We start from the raw sequence: 23033 nt of genomic DNA on the forward strand, positions 1-23033 counted from the left end.
CATTCCATAAACTCCACATCCTTCTCAGCTGAGAACCACAAGATTCCTGGTTCCTGCCCATGGTTCACCAATTCAACAAATATCTATAGAGCACCTTTGAGTACGAGGTCCTGTGCTAGGATGGGATCTGGAGAGCCAGCAGAGGAGAACAAGGCAGCTAGGGTTCCTGACCTCGAAGCTGACACTCTGAGTGGGGTACAGATGTTCAACAAAGAAGACACTATCTATAAGTCCATTACCATTCATTCATTCAATCAGCTATCATTTATTGAACACCTATTGTGTGCCAGGCCCTTGGGACCGACAAAAACAAAAGCCCACAAAAATTCCTGCTCGGCCGGGCATGGTGGCTCACACCTGTAATCCCAGCACTTTGGGAGGTGGAGGCAGGCAGATCACCTGAGGTAAGTAGTTCGAGACCAGCCTAGCCAACAGGGCAAAACCCTGTCTCTACTAAAAATACAAAAATACGCCAGGCATGGTGGTGGGCACCTGTAATCCCATCTACTCAGGAGGCTGAGGCAGAAGAATTGCTTGAACCTGGGAGGCAGAGGTTGCAGTGAGCCGAGATCGCGCCACTACACTCCAGCCTGGGTGATAGAGCAAGACTCCAACTCAAAACAAACAAATAAACAAAAAACAAAAATTCCTGCTCATCTCAAATGTGAAATTGTTTGAGATACTGTAAAGGCGGCCAGGTGCAGTGGCTCACACCTGTAATCCCAGCACTTTGGGAGGCCGAGGTGGGCGGATCATGAGGTCAGGAGTTCGAGATCACCCTGGCCAACATGGTGAAACCCTGTCTCTACTAAAAATACAAAAAAAAAAAAAAAAAAAAAAAAAAATTTAGCTGGGCGTGATGGCACACACCTGTAATCCCAGCTACTCGGGAGGCTGAGGCAGGAGAATTACTTGAATCTGGGAGGCAGAGGTTGCAGTGAGCCAAGATCGCCCCATTGCACTCCAGCCTGGGTGACAGGGAGAGACTGTCTCAAAAAAAAAAAAAAAGAAAGAAAGAAAGAAATACTGTAAAGGCACAGGTATGTGTATAAGCCACCTCCTTCCCACTCAAGATTTAGAATGAGCCCATGATTAATTACATTTTCTTTTGTCTTCTCTTGGGAAAAACTCCAATCCTGTTAAGCCCTAAGAAGAGATCTCATTCTCTGTCTAAATCCCCCAGCAGGGCAGGATATAGGACCCTTTGCACTTCTCTCCATTTATATAAGTGGCTCAGCCGGAAGCCCTGAGTCCGAGTCAGCCCTGGGCAGTGGGGAGTTCCTCAGAGGAGGCTGGACCCTGTCTGGGTATGGGGAAGCTTGCTGCCTCTGGTTGGTTTCCTTTTCTCCCCTTCACTGGCAACCTCTTGCCCCTTCCCTTTTCTCTCTTTCTCTCCTGACCCTCTCCCTTCCTTCCTTCTTTCCCTCCATTTTTCCTTCCTCTTTCACTGTCCTCCCCTCTCCCTCCTTCCTTCCCTTCCTGTTAGGTGGTGACCATTTCCCCAAGGCCCAGACACAGGCCCTCTCGCCAGAGTGGACCATGCACTGCAGCTGCTTGGCTGAGGGCATCCCGGCCACCCCCGGCAACTGGATCCCAGGTGAGCCTCTTGGCCAGGTCTACCTCCTGCTCCAACGGTGGCCTAGGGCAGGGCCTCCAGAGCCCTCACTCTGCCCTGTCCACCCAGGCTTGGCCTTCCCTGACTGGGCCTACAAAGCCGAGTCGTCCCCAGGCTCCCGGCAGATCCAGCTGTGGCACTTCATCCTGGAGCTGCTGCAGAAGGAAGAGTTCCGCCATGTCATCGCCTGGCAGCAGGGAGAGTACGGGGAATTTGTCATCAAGGATCCAGATGAGGTGGCCCGCCTCTGGGGCCGCAGGAAATGCAAACCACAGATGAATTATGACAAGCTGAGCCGGGCCCTCAGGTGAGAGGAGGCGGCTGACATGGCCAAAGAGGGAAGAGTTCAAGGAAAAGGGCCGTGGTTTCTGGCACCCCTGCTGATTTCCACCCCCTCCAAGGCTTGGGAAGTGTCCTGGCCTGTGGTGAGCTGCCTAGTGGTTCTCGGGGAATAGCGTAGGGTCAGCCCGGCTAGGGAGGAGAATGTGACTGGGTCCCTGACTCTATTCTCTGGCCACTGGGCCAACTCTATTCTCAACTTTGAATTCTGCAGATATTACTACAATAAGAGGATCCTGCATAAGACCAAAGGCAAAAGGTTCACGTACAAGTTCAACTTCAGCAAGCTCATCATAGTCAACTATCCTTTGTGGGAAGTGCGGGTGCCACCATCCCCCCACTTGCTGCTGGGGGCCCCTGCCCTGTGTCAGCCAGCGCTGGTGCCCATGGGTGTGCAGAGCGAGGTAAGAGCAGAGGTGGCCCCTGTCTCAGGGCTCCAGCAGGTCCTGCCCCTCTGCCCAGGAGGGCCCCCACCCTCCTCTTTGCCTCTGCAGCCCATCAGCCTCCAGTTTTCTTTTCCTCCTGCATCCTAGTCCCTGAGTGCCCCAGAGGCAGGGGTATTAGCAATCCAGGTGGTACGGGACCCACCTGTGAGAAAGGGTGGCTCCTTCTGTGATAGGCGCCACTCCTTTTGGGGTGGATCAGAGGGAAGAGCCCAGGGCATCTGAGACTGTAGGCAGTCTTGGCAGTGGGCTTTTAGCAATAGGTATGAGAGGCCAGGCACAGTGGCTCACACTTGTAATCCCAGCACTTTGGGAGGACAAGGTGGACAGATCACTTGAGGTCAGGAGTTCAAGACCAGCCTGGCCAACATGGCAAAACCCCATCTCCACTAAAAATACAAAATTAGCTGGGCATGGTGGCATATGTCTGTAATCCCAGCTACTAGGGAGGCTGAGGCAGGAGAATCGCTTGAACCCAGGAGGCAGAAGTTGCAGTGAGCCAAGATGGTGCCACTGCACTCCAGCCTGGGTGACAGAGCAAGACTCCAACTCAAAAAAAAAAATCGGTATGAGAGTATTTCATTGTTTTAGCAACTGGCTGACAGTACCAGAGTGTACTGGAGGATACATGCCAGGGAGAGCCCATCCTACCCCACATCTACTTCTCACCCCTCAGCTCCTGCACAGCATGCTGTTCACCCATCAGGCCATGGTGGAGCAGCTGGCGGGACAGCAGACCCCCCGGGAACCACCAGAGGCCCCTGGGGATAAGAAGGGGAGCAGCAGCAGCATCCACCGTAAGTGCTCAGGGCTGGGAGGGCCCAGGGAATCCTAGCCAGAGGAGGAAGGGCCCTCCTGGCTGAGTACATGGCTGAGGGGGCATAAGACAAGGGATACTATGTACTCATCCATTCATTCAACCAACATTTATTGAACACCAGCTATTTACTAGGTGTGGGGGTTCAGAGATGAAAGGCTCAAGAGACTCAGAACCTAGTGGGGAGCGGAGATGGGATTACTGCCAGCGACTGCTGCGGGCATTCAGGTAAGCACTAGGTGCTGTACATTCAGGCCCAGAGAAGGAACTGGGACTTCCCAGAGGACACAACACTCGGGCAGGAAGGAGATGGAAAAAGATGCCTAAGCAGAGGGAATAGCATTTATTTATTCTTTTTTTTTTTTTTTTTTTTTTTGAGATGGAGTCTCACTGTTGCCCAGGCTGGAGCACAGTGGCAGGATATCAGCTCATTGCAACCTCTGCCTCCCGGGTTCAAGTGATTCTCATGCCTCAGCCTCCCGAGCAGCTGGGACTACAGGCATGCACCACCATGCCTGGCTAATTTTTGTATCTTTAGTAGAGATAGGGTTTCACCATGTTGGCCAAGCTTGTCTCGAACTCCTGACCTCAGGTGATCTGCCCGCCTCAGCCTCCCAAAGTGCTGGGATTACAGGCGTGAGCCACCACACCCAGTTGGAAATAGCATTTATTATAAAGCAAAAAGCTGGGAACAAGTGTAGCAAATCTGGAGAACTGCTGGTAGCTTGCTGTTGGAGAGCAAGTCTTGTGATGGGGTGGGAACAAGTAGGACGGATAAGAGATGGGGCTGGCAAGGTAAACAGGTGTCGGGTCACAGAGGCCTCACAAGCCATGCTAAGGGAGCAAGACTTTCTCCTGTGGGCAGGAGGGACTGGGAGGGAGAGTCATGGTCAGACTTTCATTTTATAAAGATGACTATGTGTGTGTAGAGTTTTGGGTTGCATACAACTGGAGTTGGAAGGCCTTTGAAGATAATCTAGGCAGGAGATGACGGGGCGGTAACCAAGACAAGGGCCATGGGATGAAGATGGAGGCTCAGTGGGAGAGAGATTGGGAAGATAGAGTTCATTCACTCATTCACTCACTCATTCATTTCTTCTTTCAGCAGATGCTTAATGACCTCCTGTTTAATGTGCCAGGCACTGTCTTAGGGGCTGGGGAGCCAATGTGAGCAACACTGCCTTTATAGGACTTATAGGCAAGGGGGGTGCAGATATTCAACTAATGATTGATGAGTGATTATAACTGTGCTAACTGCTGCAGAGGAGAAATGCAGAGTGCCAAGGGCATCAGGGAAGACTTCCTTGACAAAGTGACACTTGAGATGACACCCAAAGTGTACATGAGTGTCAGCTGAGCTCAGAGGGAGTAGGGAGAGCATGGCGAGTGAGAGAACAGTGTGTGCAATGGCCCTGGGACAGAAGGACTGGGAGAAGGCCAGTGCAGAAGCACATGGCCATTGAGTGGGAGAAGAAGGTGGAAATGCAGGCAGACATCAGCTCTTACAGAGGCTGTGAGCTGGGAACCTACAATATTAGATTTTCTGTGAAAAAGATCACAGAGACACTTGACCAAACCAAGGCTCTTGTGCAGAGGTCCAAGAATTGCCCCTCCACTCCAGCCAATTTCATGGAAGAAGGATCCATGGCCTTCACCCCACCCCTGAGCTGCTGGGGGGCCCAAGCTCTGCACCCCTGGGAGTGCAGCTGAGGCCATGGGTGTGGGGTGCTCCAGGGCCTGCTGGGACTCGCTGGGCCTGGTCTGGCAGCCTGCAGCTAAATAGCACCTGAACAGCCCTCCCTGTTTCTCCACCCCCACCCACCCCGACCTAGCGCTGAGAACGCCTTAGGCAGAGAGCTTCTCTCTTTGGGAAACTATGAGGGAAAGAAAAAAGTGTTCCCGTTCCAGGTGGATAGTGTTAGAAAAAAAAAAGAAGAAGAAGAAGAAGAAAGAAAGAAAAAAGTGTTCCCTCCCAAGCCCCATTTGTAGTGGGCTATTTTGCACCTCCCTCCCCTCTGCAGGCAAACACACACGCCCTGCCTATGCTTGGGCCCTAAGGGATGCTAAGCAGGCGTAGGTCACCAGAAGATTGGAAGCAGCCACATGCCCCACTTCTAGACTGAGATTCCAGAAGCCTGTGCCAGCCCCTCACCTCCACCCTCACTCAGAGCATTTGGTGCCAAGAAAGGAAGCTGCCTCTGGGAGTGCCGGGTCTGTTGAGCCAGAGGTAGGGAGCTGCAGGGCCAGTGCCGGGAATGGAAAGGAACTGGTGGGAGAATGAGAGGACTCTTAGAAATAAAATATCTCTTCCACGTGCCTTGACCTCAGGAACCCCGAGGGACACAGCCTTCCTGTGCAACAGCAGTCTCCACCTCATCTAAGGACCCAAGGAAAAGACGATGACCCAGAGAAAGGGTGCTCTGATGGGGGCCTCCACACTTGTTCTCCTAGAGGATCACTGTCACTGTTTTCTCCCTACGTAGATCTGACTTCAGAAATATTGTTCCTATCAAATACATTGGATATATTAATAACTTGTTTTTCCAGTTTTTTTGTTTGTTTGTTTGTTTTGGTGTGTTTTGTTTTTTGGTTTTTGGTTTTTTTTTTTGAGACAGAGTTTCGCTCTTGTTGCCCAGGCTGGAGTGCAGTGGCGCGATCTCGGCTCACCGCAACCTCCGCCTCCCGGGTTCAAGCGATTCTCCTGTCTCAGCCTCCTGAGTAGCTGGGATTACAGGCGCCTGCCACCACACTGGCCCAATTTTTGTATTTTTAGTAGAGACGGGGTTTCATCATACTGGTCGGGCTGGTCTCGAACTCCTGACCTCAGGTGATCTGCTCGCTTCAGCCTCCCAAAGTGCTGGGATTACAGGCGTGAGCCACCGCACCCTGCCTGTTTTTCCAGTTTATTCACTAGAGCCCAACCAATGTGACTACATTGGGTTGATGCTTGTTCTTTTAGTTAAATGATGTGGTCTTGCTAAGAAAAACATGGAGCGGCAGTTAGGCTTTTTGAAATACAGAAAGTGATGTGAAGTTCTATATAGTCATCTCCAAGGCCCCCAGCTGGGAGGCCCTATGGCAGGGCCCTGGCAGGGTCGGAGAGGGAAAGAGGCAGGATTGGAAGGAGCAGGAAGAAGGAAGCCTTTTTGGAGGTGGAAAGTTATGCACCCGAGTGAGACAGAGAAGAGGAAGGCTGGGGCTCCCCATACCTGCCCTGGGCCTCCCGGTCATGAACTGTGCAGGGCCCCTTGTTACCCATGACACAGCTTAATCTAAGCTAGGAGAGGGGATTTTATGGATGAAGAAACAGAGGACTGCAAATTTAAATGACAAGGCCAAGGCCACACAACCAGTTCTTTGCCAGGCTAGACTGCAGGCCCTTGCTGCAGGGACAGGGAGTGAAGAATGGATCCATTGAGATATAGCAGAGAATATCCTTCCCTTAATTTGCTGGACACATTTTTCTTGAGCACTGATTATGTCCAGACTGGGTAGATTCAAGGGAAAATAAAACAAATACAGCTCCTGCCCCCACAGATTTGGACTCACAGACATTAAATGAAAAGCACACAAATGACTACATGACCCTAACTCAGCCGAGCGCCCTTGGAGGAGAGGTTCAGGGAAGGATGAGGGCAGGCAGCAGGCACTCTCGCCTAGGCTGGGAGTCTCGGAAGGCTTCTCCAAAGAGTGGTATTTATGATGAGGCCTAAAGAAAAGTAGAAAAGAGGCTGGGCACGGTGGCTCATGCTTGTAATCCCAGCACTTTGGGAGGCCAAGGCAGGTGGATCACCTGAGGTCAGGAGTTCGAGACCAGCTGACCAATATGGTGAAACCCAGTCTCTGCTAAAAAGTACAAAAATTAGCCAGATGTGGTGGCATGCACCTGTAATCTCAGCTACTCAGGAGGCCGAGACAGGAGAATTGCTTGAACCTGGGAGGCGGAGATTGCAGTGAGCCAAGATCGTGCCACTGCACTCCAGCCTGGGCGACAGAGTAAGACTCTGTCTTTAAAAAAAGAAAAAAAGAAAAGAAAAGCATAAAAGGAAGGGCAAGCCCGGCAACATGGCGAGACTCCATCTCTACAAAAAACACAAAACTTGGCTGGGCATGGTGGCACGTGCCTGTAGTCCCAGCTACTCAGGAAACTGAGGTGGGAGGATCGTTTGAACCCAGGAAGGGTTCAAGCCTACACTGCAGCCTGGGTGACAGAGAGAGACTCTCTCTCAAAAAAATAAGACAGAAAGAAAAGGAAGGGCAGTGGGGCGAGGAAGAGAGACTTCCAAGCAAGAAATAAGAAGGCCTGGGAAATGGGAGGAGCAAGGGGCATCTGAGACAGGTTGGGCTCCCTTGACCCTTTCTCTCTTTCTTTCTCTAGGACTTGGCTCTGCCCCAGTCCCCTGCCAGCTGGGCCCTTGCTGCCATTTGGGGAGCGTCCAAGGCAAGCTGCCTGGTGTTGCCTCCTTCATCCCTCCCCTCCCACCCCCTCTCCCTTCCGACTGGACCTGCCTCTCAGGGCCCTTCTTGCCTCCTCTCCCATCAGAGCAGCAGGTCCCAGGGGCCTTTAAGCCAGACATCCTGCTCCCAGCACCTAGGAGCCACCCAGGGGCCTGGCATTTTCCAGGGCTTCCTCTCTTGGCCGGGCTGGGACAGGGTGCGGGTGACAGGCTTCGGCTCTTGTCCCTCAGGCCCGAGGGGCTGGAAGTAAAGCCTGCTCCCATGATGAGGGCAAAGGGATGCCTGGATCCCAGGGAGGGCTTCTGCCCAGAGACCTGCAGACTCAAAACTGGGGAGGAAAGACTTACTTCCCCCAATCTGGAGAACCTCAAAGCATTGTGGCCCTTGGATCCTACTTAATTGGAGAGGAAGGTGGGAAGTTGGGGAGGAGTCCTCCAAAATCCATCTCTCCTCTTGCCCACTGCCTCTGAGTTAGCCCCTTCCCATTGCTGGACATGGGCTGAAATTGCAGGATTTCAAGGGGTGGAGTTGGACCAAAGGTGGGGAACATTGCAGGGAAGGTTTGAATGTGGAAATGGGAAAAACCAAGACAGGGTGTCCCTCCTCTCTCACCATCTTGCTAATCACATTAAGGAGACATTCCTAATCTCAACTTTTCTTCAGGGAGATGAGAATAAGGTTTCCATAATTTCCATCCTGCCTGCATAAGGGGGAAAATTAAGGATCTAGCCTGGGGAGAGGACAAGGGTGGTTGTGTTCCCTGAGTCTTCTCCGGGGCCTCTCTCCCCATTCCGGGCTAAGGTCTCCAGCCCCTTTCTCACCCCTCCATGCAACTTCTCTCCCATCCCTCTAATCTCTGAGGCCCTGGAAATCCCGTCCCATGCAGGCACTTCCTCCTCTCTCCACTTCCCCCGGACCCAGGCAGGTGGGATAGGGAGACACTGGCCTTCTCTGCTCTGTAATACTCCACTGTGACCACGAATAAACTGTCCTTGCAAACTGCCCTCTGGCTGACCACCCCCCTGCGGTGGACCCCCATCCTCCCACTGTGCTCCTCCTGCGTTCTGGTCTGGTGTGATGGGAAAGGGCCCGAGTTTGGAGGAGAACCTGAGGCCTGGAGTGGAGCTACACATCCCACCAGCCAGTCTCTTCCCTCCCGCCAGCATCTCCTCTCAGAGAGAAAGGCTGAAAGGAAGCCAGGACATGAGGAGCTTCCTGGACACAGTGGGAAACCCGCCTCAAGGGAGGAAGTTCAGACTACAGCAGGGGTCCTCAAAGAACGGCCCTCAGATCTCTGTGGACCACTTCGGAGCAGAAGGGTTGGGTGAGGAGGAGGGCGCTGCCAGGGGCCCCTTTTCGTCTGCACCCCAGGCCCTAGGAATGCCAAGCAGGGCAGCAGTGAGGCATCAGGTGCCTGGGAAGTAGGGGACATGTGACAGAGAGGGTTTTTTGCCCAAACAAGGACATGGCAACAGAGAGGGGTGCTCCAGGAGCCAAGACTGTTGATCCCACCACCCTACTGTCTCTAGGCTGCCAATTACAAGCCTAGGATTTGTCCCCACTCCCTTTCTATGACATGGAGCATGGACTCGTGTGGCACAGAGGGCCCCTTTACTCAATGTTTGTCCCTGTTCCCCAGTCCCAGGAGTAGACGCATCCTTCTCAGGGACGCCCTGAGCATGTGCTTCTGCAGCCTCTCAGCCCTTCTTAGTGGCATATGCATGGTCTCAGGGCCACACATGGAACTGGGAAAGGAGAGACCCACAAGGGGGCAGGATGGGCCCTCGCTCCTCAGGAAGGTGGTGATGGACACAGCACACAGGCCCTGGGTTTCCAAGCTGGATCTAGGCCAGGAGAAAGGATCTATGAGAGTTCATCTCAGTCTCCCTCCTTCACCCCAGATGCCAAGAAAGTGGGGACCACAGAGTTTCTCTCCCAAGAGTTCCCAGCGCTACAATGAAAACTGCTTCTCACTTGCCCCCAAAGCCACAGGCCCATCCCTGGCCCTGCAGGAAGGACGAGCCCCCAGGGGATTTCCCATCACCCTGCCCAGTTTGGGGAGACAAAGGGCTAGTGTTGTCTGCTCCAGCATAAGGAACTGGATGGTTTTGTTATGGGGTTTGCGCCCTGTTCAGAGAGGCCAGCCCCTGGGAGAGAATTGTTCTCCTTCATGGCGATCCTCACATGCCCCTCTGCCTGACCCCACCGCCTCTTCAGTGCTTTGTGGTGTCTGTGACCCTCACATCTCAGGCAATGGGAAATGCCTTGAGGTCACTCTTCTGAAATTTCTCTTTGGAGTAGGTGAACCTGAGAGACTAAAAGCTCAGCCCCAGAGGACTTACATTTCCAGGTGGTGCACTCTGCGTTTAGGCAATAGATTCTAGTGGAGCAGACTTTTTCAACCTTGGAACTGTTGATATTTTCGGCTGCATAATTCTCTGTTGTGGGCAGCTGTCCTGTGCATTCCTGGGCATTTAGCAGCATTTGGGGCCCTGACTACTCAGTAGATTCCGGGAGCACCCTCCCCCACCCGGTTAGGACAACCAAAACTGTCTCCAGACATTGGCAAATGTCTCCTGGGGAGAGGGGAGAAACTACTCCCAGTGGAGAACTACTTAAGTAGAGAAAAGCTTCAGTAAATCCAGATGTTCTGGCGAAGATGGGAACCAAGTTCCTCGGACTCACGAGACTGTTGGTCTCCACGAGGCAAGAGTGCCCTCTGGTGGCCACAGTCAGTATCGGCGGTCCAGAGGCGCTCAGAGCCCTGGCCTAGGCTGGATGGAGAGCCCACAGCCAACTCTAAGGTGAAGGGGTGATGCCCACATTGGAATCCTCTGAGAGGAGGAAGAGAGTTGCAGAATAAAAACATTTTATGAGAACCTTCCCATTTCAAACCCCCTTAGCAAATCATGGACTATCCACCAAAGGCTTACAGGTCTAACCTAGCAACACACTCTGCAGCCTGTTTGTTTCTGGTGCAACCAGGTGACATCACATCCTCTGGCCATCTGTGACTGTGACTGTCAGCTTCATCTGGGGATAGAATGCTGTGGATGCTCAGCCTTCTTCCAGGACAGTGGACACCGGGCCAAGACACAGCAGAGTCAGCTCACCTGCCAGCCCTGCTCCTGGGCACTCAGCTCTACTGTACCAAAGGCACGTGCAGACACACACCTGGGCCTTGGGAGTGTCAGGGAGTCAGACTCCCAGGCTGCACTGTTAGGAATCAGAAGGCACCTTTGAGAGCGTCAAGTTCAAGCCCCGTAACTTCACAGGCCCAGAGAAAAGAAGGTACTTGTTCAAAACCAAAGAGAAGAATCAAATGTAGAACATACCTTTTCTAATTATCACTTAATGTTCTTTCCATTTCACCATGACCACTCAACTACAGAATCAAAAAACCCTTAGAAATGAGTATATATGTTAAGAGGAAAGTTTTAAAATTTATTCCTGAGTGATGTATGTATGTATTTATTCATTTATTTTGAGACACCATCTCACTTTGTCTTCCAGGCTGGAGTGCAGTGGCGTGATCTCGGCTCACTGCAACCTCCACCTCCTGGGTTCAAGTGATTCTACTGCCTCAACCTCCCAAGTAGCTAGGATTGCAGGGTTGTGCCACCATGCCAGGCTAATTTTTGTATTTTTAGTAGAGATGGGGTTTCGCCATGTTGGCCAGGCTGGTCTCAAACTCCTGACCTCAGGTGATCCGCCCACCTTGGCCTCCCAAAGTGCTGGGATTACAGGCGTGAGCCACTGCACCCAGCCCTGTATGGGTTTTGTTTGTTTGTTTGTTTGTTTGTTTTCTTTTTATTTTTTTCTGAGACGGAATATTGTTCTGTTGTCTAGGCTGGAGTGCAGTGGTACGATCTTGGCTCACTGCAACCTCCGACTCCCAGGTTGGAGCAATTCTCCTGCCTCACCCTCCTAATTTTTGTGTTTTTAGTAGAGAGGGGGTTTCACCATGTTGGCCAGGCTGGACTCAAACTTCTGACCTTGTGATCCACCCGCCTCAGGCTCCCAAAGTGACAGGCATGAGCCACTGCGCCCAGTCCCTGTGTAATTTTTTACTATGACCATAGTAGTAGGCATTTTCCTTTTTGTGTGCGTTGTGGCACTTGATTACATATCATCTTGTGTTGTCCTCTAATTGTCTCGTGTGCATGAATATTGTGCCCCTAGAAAGCTGGTATTCTCGGGATAATGCAGCACACTTGTTAGATGGAAAGTGGTTGGTCACTAGAACACTTAATTAGCATGTGGAAGAGGTCTTGGAGGTTTTGTTTGTTTGTTTGTTTGTTTGTTTGTTTGTTTGTTTTGAGATAGAGTCTCGCTCTGTTGCCCAGGGCCCGGGCTGGAGTGCAGTGGTATGATCTCGGTTCACTGCAACCTCCGCTTCCAGGTTCAAGCAGTTCTCCTGGCAGCCTCCTGAATAGCTGAGATTACAGGCACCCACCACCATGCTTAGCTAAGTTTTGTATTTTTAGTAGAGACAGGGTTTTGCCTTATTGGCCAAGCTGGTCTCAAACTCCTGGCCTTAAGTCATTAGCCCCCTGGGCCTTCCAAAGTGGTGGGATTACAGGCATGAGCCACCGTGCCTGGCCCGCCTTGGAGATTTAAAAACAAAAACAAAAGCAAAGTATTTGCTGTCCTGAGTTGTTGGTGAGAGTGAGGACAATCCCCGCCCTCCCCCTTTCATTTCCTAATGAAGACCCTGGCCCAGGGGGGAAGAAAAAAATTCAAGCACCATACATATTTTATATGTAAGATTTCAGTGCTCCACATCTTGTCCCACGGGAAAGTCTTCAGGGGCAATAACGTGCATGGAGCTGTTGTCTGCTATAACAACGCCTTCTTCTGGAATATCTCCTGAAGGACCTGCCCGAGGCAATCCTGACTGTGCCCCAATAGACATGGATAATACTATACACGCTGCTCCATAACACAATATTTCATGGATGTCTTCCCAATTAAATACATAAAAATATACAGTCATGCATTGCTTAATGACAGGGATACATTCTGAAAAAATGCATTGTTAGGCAATTTTGTCTTTGAACAAACATCATAGGGTATATTTACACAAACCTAGATGGTACAGGCTGCCACACACTTAGGCTGCACATGGCCTATTGCTCCTCAGCTACAAACCTTACAGCATGTTACTGTGCTAAATACCCTAGGCAGTTGGAACACAATGATAAGTACTTGGATATCTAAACACAGAAAAGATACAGTAAAAATACAGCACAAGGGATAGAAAATGGTCCACCTGTAGAGCACATTTTGCCATGAATGGAGCTTGCAGGACTGGCAGTTGCTCTGGATAGGTCAGTGAGTGAGTGTTGAATGAATGTGAAGGCCGAAGATATTACTGTATACTACGGTAGACTGTATAAACACTGTACACTTAGGCTACACTCAATTGATTCAAAATATTTTTTTCTGCAATAATAGACTAACCTTAGCTTACTGTAACTTTTTTATTTTTTTATTTTTTATTTTATTCTTTTTTTTTTTTTTTTTTTTTTGGAGACAGAGTCTCACTCTGTGGCCCAGACTGGAATGTAATGGCGCAATCTCGGCTCACTCGGCTCACTGCAACCTCCGCCTCCCCGGTTCCCATGCCTCCCAAGTAGCTGGGATTACAGGCGCATGCCACCATGGCTGGCTGATTTTTTGTATTTTTAGTAGAGACTGTGTTTTGCCACGCTGATCAGGCTTTTCTTGAACTCCTGACCTCAGGTGATCCGTCTGCCTTGGCCTCCCAAACATTTTTACTTTAAAAACTTTAATTTTTTTTAACCTTTAGACTCTTTTGAGATAACACTTAGTTTAAGACACAAATACACTGCACAGATGTACAAAAGTATTTTTCTTTATATTCTTATATGTAAGGATATTATCCCTACTCTATAATCTTTTTTCTAGTTAAAATTTTTTTTTCTTTATTACTTTTTAAACTTTTTTGTTAAAAGCTAAGACACAAGCACACACATTAAGATACAAACGCATGGGCTGGGCGTGGTGGCTCACTCCTGCAATTTCAGCACTTTGGGAGGCTGAGGCAGGCAGATCACCAGGTCAGGAGATTGAGACCATCCTGGCTAACATGGTGGAACCCCGTCTCTACTAAAAAATACAAAAAATTAGCCTGGCATGGTGGCAGGAGCCGGTAGTCCCAGCTACTCCAGAGGCTGAAGCAGCAGAATGGTGTAAACCTGGGGGGCGGAGCTTGCAGTGAGCAGAGATAGTGTCACTGCACTCCAGACTGGGCAACAGAGCAAGACTCCATCTCAAAAAAAAAAAAAAAAGACACAAGCACATGGCCTGAGCGGTGGCTCATGCCTATAATCCCAGCACCATGGGAGGCCAAGGTGGGAGGATCACTTGAGCCCAGGAGTTCCAGACCAGCATGGACAACACAGGCAGACCTCTTCTCTACAAAAAATATTTTAAAAAATTAGCAGGGCCTACTGGCATATGCCTGTGGTCCCAGCTACTCAGAAGGCTGAGGTTGGAGAATAGCTTGGGTCTGGGAGTCAACGCTTCAGTAAGTTGTGATCGCTACTACACTCTAGCCTGGGTGACAGAGTGAGACCCTGTCTCAAAAAACAAAACAGGGCCGGGCGCGGTGGCTCAAGCCTGTAATCCCAGCACTTTGGGAGGCCGAGACGGGCGGATCACGAGGTCAGGAGATCGAGACCATCCTGGCTAACACAATGAAACCCCGTCTCTACTAAAAATACAAAAAAATTAGCTGGGCGAGGTGGCGGGCGCCTGTAGTCCCAGCTACTCGGGAGGCTGAGGCAGGAGAATGGCGTAAACCCGGGAGGCGGAGCTTGCAGTGAGCCGAGATAGCGCCACTGCACTCCAGCCTGGGCGACAGAGCGAGACTCCGCCTCAAAAAAAAAAAAAACAAAAAAAAAAAAACAAAGACACAAGCACACACAAGGGTAGGCCTACACACAGGGTCAGGATCGTCAATGTCACTGTCTCCCATCTCCACATCTTTTCCCACGGGAAAGTCTTCAGGGGCAATAACATGCAAGGAGCTGTTCATCTGCTATGAAAACAACACCTTCTTCCGGAAAACCTCTGAAGGGACTTGCCTGAGGCTGTTTTACAGTTAATTTTTTTGAATAAGTGGAAGGAGTGCACGTTGAAATAATGATTTAAATGTATAGTACAGTAAATACATAAGCCAATAACATAGCCATTTATTATCATTATCAAGTATTATGTACTGCGCACAACTGTATGTGCTGTACTTTTATATGACTGGCAGTGCCATAGGTTTGTTTACACCAGCATCACCACAAATACATGAAAAATGTGTTGCACTATGACATTACAACAGCTACAATGTCATCAGGTGATAGGAATTTTTCAGCTCCGTTATAATCTTACGGGACCACATTGTTATGCAGCACATGAATATATACAGTTCAATAAACGTTGATTAAATGCTTACTGTGTGCCCAACACTGCACTGCCAGGTGCTGAGAGGCAGAGTACCTGCTTTAAGACACTTTCATCTGTACTGTGTCACACAGGTAGCCTGGCAGAAGTCAGTATGTTGCACAGAAGGCAAGCGAGCTTGCAGGTGGATGGGGGTGGGGAGGAGTAGGGGAGCAGCCAGGAGGGGCAGCTCTGCAGGAGTTGTTTAGAAATCAACCCTTTTTTTTTTTTTTTTTCTGAGATGGAGTCTCGCTCTGTCGCCCAGGCTGGAGTGCAGTAGCGCAATCTTGGCTCATTGCAACCTCTGCCTCCCAGGTTCAAGTAATTCCCATGCCTCAGCCTCTCGAGTAGCTGGGATTACAGGAGCCCATCACCACGCCTGGCTATTTTTTTTTTTTTTTTTTTTTTGTATTTTTAGTAGAGATGGGGTTTTACCATGTTGGCCAGGCTGGTCTCAAACTCCTGACCTCAAGGGATTCGCCCGCCTCCCGCCTCCCAAAGTGCTGGGATTACAGATGTGAGCCACCATGCCTGGCCCTGAAATCAATGTACTTTAAAATGCCTAAAAATAAATCTTAATAAGTCATCTGTAATTCCCAAATGGAGAAAGCCAGGTGACATGTGCGTATAAAGCTATCATAACACGTATACAATTCTGTGGTCACTTTTTTCCATCTAATTATTTAATAAACACTGCACCAGGTATTTGCAGCTAATGTTGATCATCTTAACCATAGCAAATATCCTGTCACGTTGATTCAATATATATTTAACCACTACCCTTTTGGTGATCTTTTAGGCTGTTTCTTATTATTTGCTTTACAAATAAAAATGGTTTTGAAACTTTCTTCTGTGGTTATAATCTTTTTTTTTTCTTTCCTTATATTAATTCCTTGAAATAAATTCTCAGGAGTGAAATTACTGGGTTAAAAATTATAACATTTTCCCAGCTACTCTGGAGGCTGAGGTGGGAGGATCGCTTGAACCTGGGAATTGAGGCTGCAATAAGCCATGATTGCACCAATGCATTCCAGCCTGAGTGACAGAATGAGACACCATCCCAAAAAAAAAAAAAAAAAAAAAAAAAAAAAAAAAAAAAAAAAAAAAAACATTGTAATGGCTTTGGATACATATTGCTCAACTATCCTCCAAAAGATTATCACAGTTTTAAAAAATCACATTTAGGCCGGGGCGCAGTGACTCACGCCTATAATAGCAACACTTTGGGAGGCCGAGGTGGGAGGATCACTTGAGCCCAGTAGTGCAAGACTAGCGTGGGTAACATAGTAAGACCCTGTTTCTACAAAAAATAAAATAAAATAAAATAAAATAAAAAACTAGCCGGGGGTGGTAGTGTGTGTCTGTACTCCCAGGTCCTGAGTACTCTGTACTCAGGAGGCCGAGGTGGAAGGATTACTTGAGCTCAGGAGTTCAAAGCTGCAGTGAGCTATGATCATGCCACTGCACTCCAGCCTGGGTGACAGAGCAAGACCTTGTTTCAAAAAATAAAAAATAAAAGTTACATTTATACACCATTCACTATGAGCCATGCTGTCCTAAGTGCTTTGCATACATTTGCTCAATCAATACTCACAACAGCTTTGCACTATTATAATCTCTTTTTTTTTTTTTTAGTTTTTTTTTTTTTTTTTTTTTTTGTAGGGATGGGATCTCAGTATGTTGCCCAGACTGGTCTCAAACTCCTGGCCTCAAGATATCCTCCTGCCCCAGCCTCCCAAAGTGTTGGGATTACAGGTGTGAGCCACACACTTGGCCTTTAATCTCATTTTACAGATGAGGAAATTAAGGTCTAGAAAGGTAATATAACTTGCTCAAGGCCACATTCCTGGCAAGCAGCAGAGCCAGGGTTCAGACCTAAGCAGTCTAGCTCTACAGTTTCTGCTCAAGTGCTGGCCTCTGATGCCAATAGCAAAAGACAAGTCCTCTTGGAACCTCAGCTGCTGTGGCCTTTCTCCACCTTTGGCCACTTTTACCAATAAGAGTACTGTTATGTTATTACTGTCCTCTTTGGTATGTCTTCAAATAGCTGGTGAGGGCAACCAAACATTTTTCTGCTCATTTGCTACTTATAATTTGGCCTCTCCTGTTTTAAAATTAGGAACAAGGACCACCTCACTAACACAGTACTGAAAAGATATTTTAAATTCATATGACTGCCAGGTGAGGATGGAGGGAGGAAATAGGGATGAGTGAAGAAAGGGGAAGCAAAAAGGGGACAGAGTCCTTAAGAAGATTTTCAGGAAAAGGGGGAAGAAAACAATCCAATCACCAGGCTAGCCATCAATTACTTCATTTAGCGTTGAAAAAATAAATGACTTTTATAAATTCCTTGAAATAAATTCTCAGGAGTGAAATTACTGGGTCAAAAATTATGACATTTTCCCAGCTACTCTGGAGGCTGAAGTGGGAGGATCCCTTGAGCCTGGGAATTGAGGCTGCAATAAGCCATGATTGCACCAATGCACTCCAGCCTGAGTGACAGAATGAGACACCATCACAAAAAAAAAAAAAAAAAAAAATACAACATTGTAATAGCTTTGGATACATATTGCCCAACTATCCTCCAAAAGATTATCTCCCCTCTGGCTGCTTGGGCTGAAAGCTGTAATTTCATTTGAAATGTTAATACTGTAGCTAATTACTGACTGTTTGTAATTATTTCATTGTTTTATCCCAAACATTTCAGAGGCTCAGACCAGGAAGGGCAACCCCCGGGGAAAACTGAGTGACCGCTGCCATAAATACCTGGAGGGTTCAGCCAGAAGAAAGCAAGCAACAGGTGAGACTGGGTCTTTGGGCATCTTAATGCCATGAGACCCACACAGCTCAGACACCATGGACCACTGCCAGGACTTAGCAATGGAGCCAGGGATATCATCCAGTACATCCATTTATTTTTCAGTTGCAGGTTCAAAGGCCCCTGAGGAGAATTGTTCCTGGTCATCAGGAAAAGCAAAACCTATGTATGAACCCCTGAGTGTCAATCACACTCACTTTTCCTACCATCAACTTGCTGTGAACTGATGGAGAAAATCTCACAACTGCAAGACTTGTTGCTACCATAAACCCTTCCCTCTCCAACCTCATCTGGCCCTCACAAGCCTTTTGCTAGTGCTGGGTCAGCTCTCAGCATCTATTCTAAATCTTCTCCCACCCACATCCCACTCCCTTCCTCTCCAAAGTCTACTGCACTTCCTTGGCCAGGTGTGGTGGCTCACACCTGTAATCCCAGCACTTTGGGAGGCCAAGGAGGATGGATCATCTGAGGTCAGGAGTTCGAGACCAGCCTGACCAACATGGTGAAACCCCACCTCTACTGAAAATACAAAATTTATCCAGGCATGGTGGCACATGCCTGTAATCTCAGCTACTTGGAAGGCCAAGGCAGGAGAATGGCTTGCAACCCAGGAGGTGGAGGTTGCAGTGAGCCAAGATCGCACCACTGCACTCCAGCCTAGGCGACAGAGCAAAACTCCATCTCAAACGAAACAAAACAAAACAACAACAACAAAAAAAACAAAACCAAACAAAAAACAAAGTCTACTGCACTTCCTACTAGGGCTTCCTTTCCTTCCTCCCGTCCTAATTTCTAATCTCAAGAATGGGTTGTTCCTGACCCAGTGAAGTAACCCCTCCACCTGTACCAAACAAGGAAAGTCGAGCAGGTGTTAGCTCTTGTGCCAACTCCAGTGAATTGACTGGGACACAACTAGGAAGCACATGGTCAAGAAGGATTCCAAGGTTGTGCTGGGGGCCTAGGAAGGAGAGTGGTGCCATGTTTTTTCCATGACTTTCATAGTCCTAAATCCAGTGACCACATTTTTGTCCTTATCTTATTTCGTCCTCTGGTTGTGACATCGTGGACAGCCCTTTGTTCCATCAGCTGCCAATATCCATCCCTTCCCAGTTCTCTCTTTCCTAAGACTGTTGCTTTTCAAACTCATTTCTGGGCATTCCTCTGCACCCCACCTTTGGGGTTCTCCGGAACACTGGTCCACAGCTCTGTGTATTTTACACATCCTTCCTAGAGAGTTTCCGTTTGGGCTTCTCTCCATGCCTTAACCACCACCTAAATGCTGACTGCTCCTAGATCTGTATGACTTGCCCTGACCTCTGGCTCAAGCTTCAGGGTCATAGGTCCAAATACCCACTGAGCATTTCTTCCTGGATGTCCCATTGGCATCTCAAACTTAGCATGTCCAAAATGGAACCCTGCCTTCCACTCTCCTTTAGTTTCTGTTCCTTGCTTTAGTTAATGACACCACAATACATCCAATTATACCCAAGCAGAAACCAGGGTATCAGCCCATGCTGTCTTCTCACTCACCTCCTACACCCCGTAGGTTGCCAGATCCGATCAGTTTCACCTCCTAAACGTTTCTCACATCTGTTTTCTCCTGGACAACTCTACATTGACCTAGTTTAGGCCCTACAGATAGTCTAATCTTTTCCCTTTCCGATCCATACTCCGTGTTGCTAGGGTGCTCTGTTTAAATTGCCAATCTGATCATGTAACTTAAAACTCTTCAATGACTCCCCTGAAAGGAAAAAAAAATCTCTCTATCCCCCCAGTGATAATAATTTATGTGTACTATAATGTCATTTAAATAGATATAGACATAAAACTAGGTATAAATATATATTTATGGCACATAAAACTATAAAAGCAATGGCAATTTACCAATTAAATAGAAACAAAACTATAAAGCCAATACATTTTAAAATAAAAACATTAATCTATTGTGACAGATGATGTTTGCTGAAACTAATTGCTGCACAAAATGTGATCATGGAATGGAGAGTTCCAGCTCAGGGTCTCTGGAGTTTGGCACACTGTGCAATGACTCACTTCTCCCACCACTTTTCTCTATTGGAACTTCTGCTCACCCTTTGTTCATTCAGCCTGCTGGGAGGACATTTGGCCTCCTCCAGGCGCAAACGCATCATTTACATATTAAGTCCTCCTCTGTTCTTTTCTCATTAGCTGAGACAATTAAAGCAGCACTACTTGGTGCCAACTCATCAGAAACACAAAGACGAATGCAGACACTGAAATCATCTGGCAATATAGGTTATAAAGTGCCACCCAGATGATCCAAACCATGATTATCTTGTTTGTTTTTTATATCATCATTAAAAGTAAGACACAAAAGTTAACATTTTCCTAGAAATTCCATGGACTTCAGATAAGACCTAAAGAGACAAGTCCAAGCTCCCTACAACATGGGATCCAGGAGCTCATCACTGGCCCTTCTGCAGCCACTTCCCAACACCCGCTTGCCAACCTGGTGGTACCAAATCGCTTGTGCCTCTGTGCTTTGGATGCCTGCTCATCCCTCTGACTGACAGGCCCTGCCTGCCCTCTTCTTAGGCTAACTCCTCCTAATCCTTTAGGATTTTGCTCAGAAGATCATCTTTTTTTTTTTTTTTTTTTTTTTTTTTTTTGAGACAGAGTCTCGCTCTGTCGCCCAGGCTGGAGTGCAGCGGCGCGATCTCAGCTCACTGAAAACTCAGCCTCCTGGGTTCACACCACCCTCCTGCCTCAGTCTCTGAGCAGCTGGGACTACAGGCGCCTGCTGTCACGCCCAGCTAATTTTTTGTTGTTGTTGTTGTTTTTAGTAGAGACAGAGTTTCACTGTGTTAGCCAGGATGGTCTTGATCTCCTGACCTCATGATCCGCCCTCCTTGGCCTCCCAAAGTGCTGGGATTACAGGCTGAGCCACCGCGCTGGCCCAGAAGCTCATCTTGGCCCCATAGGCAGGGTCAACTGCCTTTCCTCTGTGCCTAGCTTTATCATAGCACTGACTGCATCATGTGCAAATTATCCTGGAATGTAAGCTGCCCCAGGGCAGGGACGAGGCCCTGTCACGCTCTACAGTGCTGTCTCCTAGACAGGGTCTGGCATATGGCAACATGCAACAAAGGCTGCTGAACTAAAATCCAGGCTCCATGCTGTACTGGAGAGAAAATCTCACAGTGGCTGGGCTGTAGAACTTGCTTTGATGACCGTCTGTGATCTTAGACATGTCATTTCATCACCTCGAGCCCCAGCTGCCCCATCTATGAAACAGACAATACAGATACACCGGTACAGGTGCAAAATTACAAGGAAATTTGATGCAGCATTATTTCAAAAGAAAAATATCAGAAGCGCCTAAATGTCCACCATTGGTGTGCTAATTAAACAAACAATGGTACATCCATGCAATGGAATACTATTCACTGTCAAAAAGAAAGCAGGAGCTCGTTATGTACTGAAGTTGGAATTACCTCTCAAGTTTGCCTTAACAGAAAAAAAGTGGGATTAAGAGAAAAAAGTGGGAGCAGAAGAGTATGTGTGGGATTTTACTATTTGTTTAAGAAGGGGGAAAATACATATATAGATTCGTGTTGACTTGATTAAGTCCTAAAATGTTTGAAAAGGGCCAGGCATGGTAGTTCACACCTGTAATCCCAGCATTTTGGGAGGCCAAGGTGGGCGGATGACTTGAGGTCAGAAGTTCGAGACCAGCCTGGTCAACATAGTGAAACCCCATCTCTACTAAAAATACAAAAAAAAAAAAAATTAGCTGGGCATGGTTGTGCACACCTGTACTCTCAGCTACTCGGGAGGCTGAGGCAGGAGAATCGCTTGAATCCAGGAGGCAGAGGCTGCAGTGAGCCAAGATCATACCACTGCACTCCAGCCTGGGTGACAGAGTGAGACTCCACCTCAAAAATAAATAAATAAATAAATAAATAAATAAATAAATAAATAAAATGTTTGAAAAGATAAACAAGAACAATAGAGGTTACCTATTGGGGAGAAGAAAATGGATGGATAAAGGACAGAAGACAGAAGTAGATTTTTCACTGCATATATTTTATACTTAACGATTTTAAAACTACAATACCATATTACTTACATAAAATTAAAACTTTTTAAAGTGAATATTTCCTGCCCACCATAATTACATCACAAGATCAAGTAGGAAGATCAAGTAAACATTGTAGGCAGGGCACGGGGGCTCACGCCTGTAATCCCAGCACTTCAAGAGGCCAAGATGAGCAGATCACTTGAGGTCAGGAGTTCAAGACCAACCTGGCCAACACGTGAAACCCAATCTCCACTAAAAATACAAAAATTAGCCAGGCATGGTGGCATGTGCCTGTAATTCCAGCTATTCGGGAGGCTGAGGTGGGAGAAATGCTTGAACCCAAGAGGCAGAGGTTGCAGTGAGCCGAGATTGCACCATTGCACTCCAGACTGGTCAACAAAGCAATACTGTCTGAAGGGGGAAAAAAAAGGTAAATATTGTAAAAGCAAGTACTGCTGTTGGAAGGTGTAAGCAAGAATGACATTTTGTGGTAAAGCTACTGTCTTATACTTGTACTAATAAGTATAGTGACAAAGATACCTTCCCTTCTCCATCCCCGTCTTTCTCCAACACATACCCTCCAGGGGAGCATCAAGCTTCACTATCATTTTACAGAATAAAGGAGATTGAAAGAAGGGAAGTGACAGCTACGTTGACACATGATCTCACACCTGCTTCTAATACAGAGAGTCCCACACGTGAACCTTCCCCTAAAGGGCCTTATAATCTGATAATAGCACCCTCTTCAACAACAGCCTGCCTACTTCTTATCCTCCTTTTCTGTGCCCCATTCCTACTTTCTCGGGGACCCCCACACAACCAGGGGCTCTCCCACAGATTCTCAAACATCTCCCTTCAATTCCACACATTTTCTCATTAGTCTAGTATGCACACTGGGTCTGCTGACCTTTCCTCATCCACCTTGGCATCCTCACAGAAACCTCAAGGCTGCAAAATCCAAATAGCAGCCCAATGGCAGGCTCACACAGAGATACTGGGTGCCGACTCTGAGAACTTGAAAC

General features: G+C 48.1%; 1 protein-coding gene across 1 annotated transcript; it reads left to right on the forward strand.

Annotated features, from left to right (window-relative positions):
- Positions 1–1287: 1287 nt before the first annotated feature.
- LOC105498082 (ETS variant transcription factor 3 like) lies at positions 1288–8685 on the forward strand. The gene is made up of 5 exons (XM_011769924.2): positions 1288–1597; positions 1685–1922; positions 2169–2358; positions 3074–3194; positions 7593–8685. Exons 1-5 carry the CDS (start codon positions 1540–1542, stop codon positions 8069–8071), a joined length of 1086 nt encoding a protein of 361 aa, XP_011768226.2. The 5' UTR covers positions 1288–1539; the 3' UTR covers positions 8072–8685.
- The last annotated feature ends 14348 nt before the right edge of the window (positions 8686–23033 follow it).

This window comes from Macaca nemestrina, chromosome 1 (assembly GCF_043159975.1).
Source record: "Macaca nemestrina isolate mMacNem1 chromosome 1, mMacNem.hap1, whole genome shotgun sequence".
Taxonomy (NCBI): domain Eukaryota; kingdom Metazoa; phylum Chordata; class Mammalia; order Primates; family Cercopithecidae; genus Macaca; species Macaca nemestrina.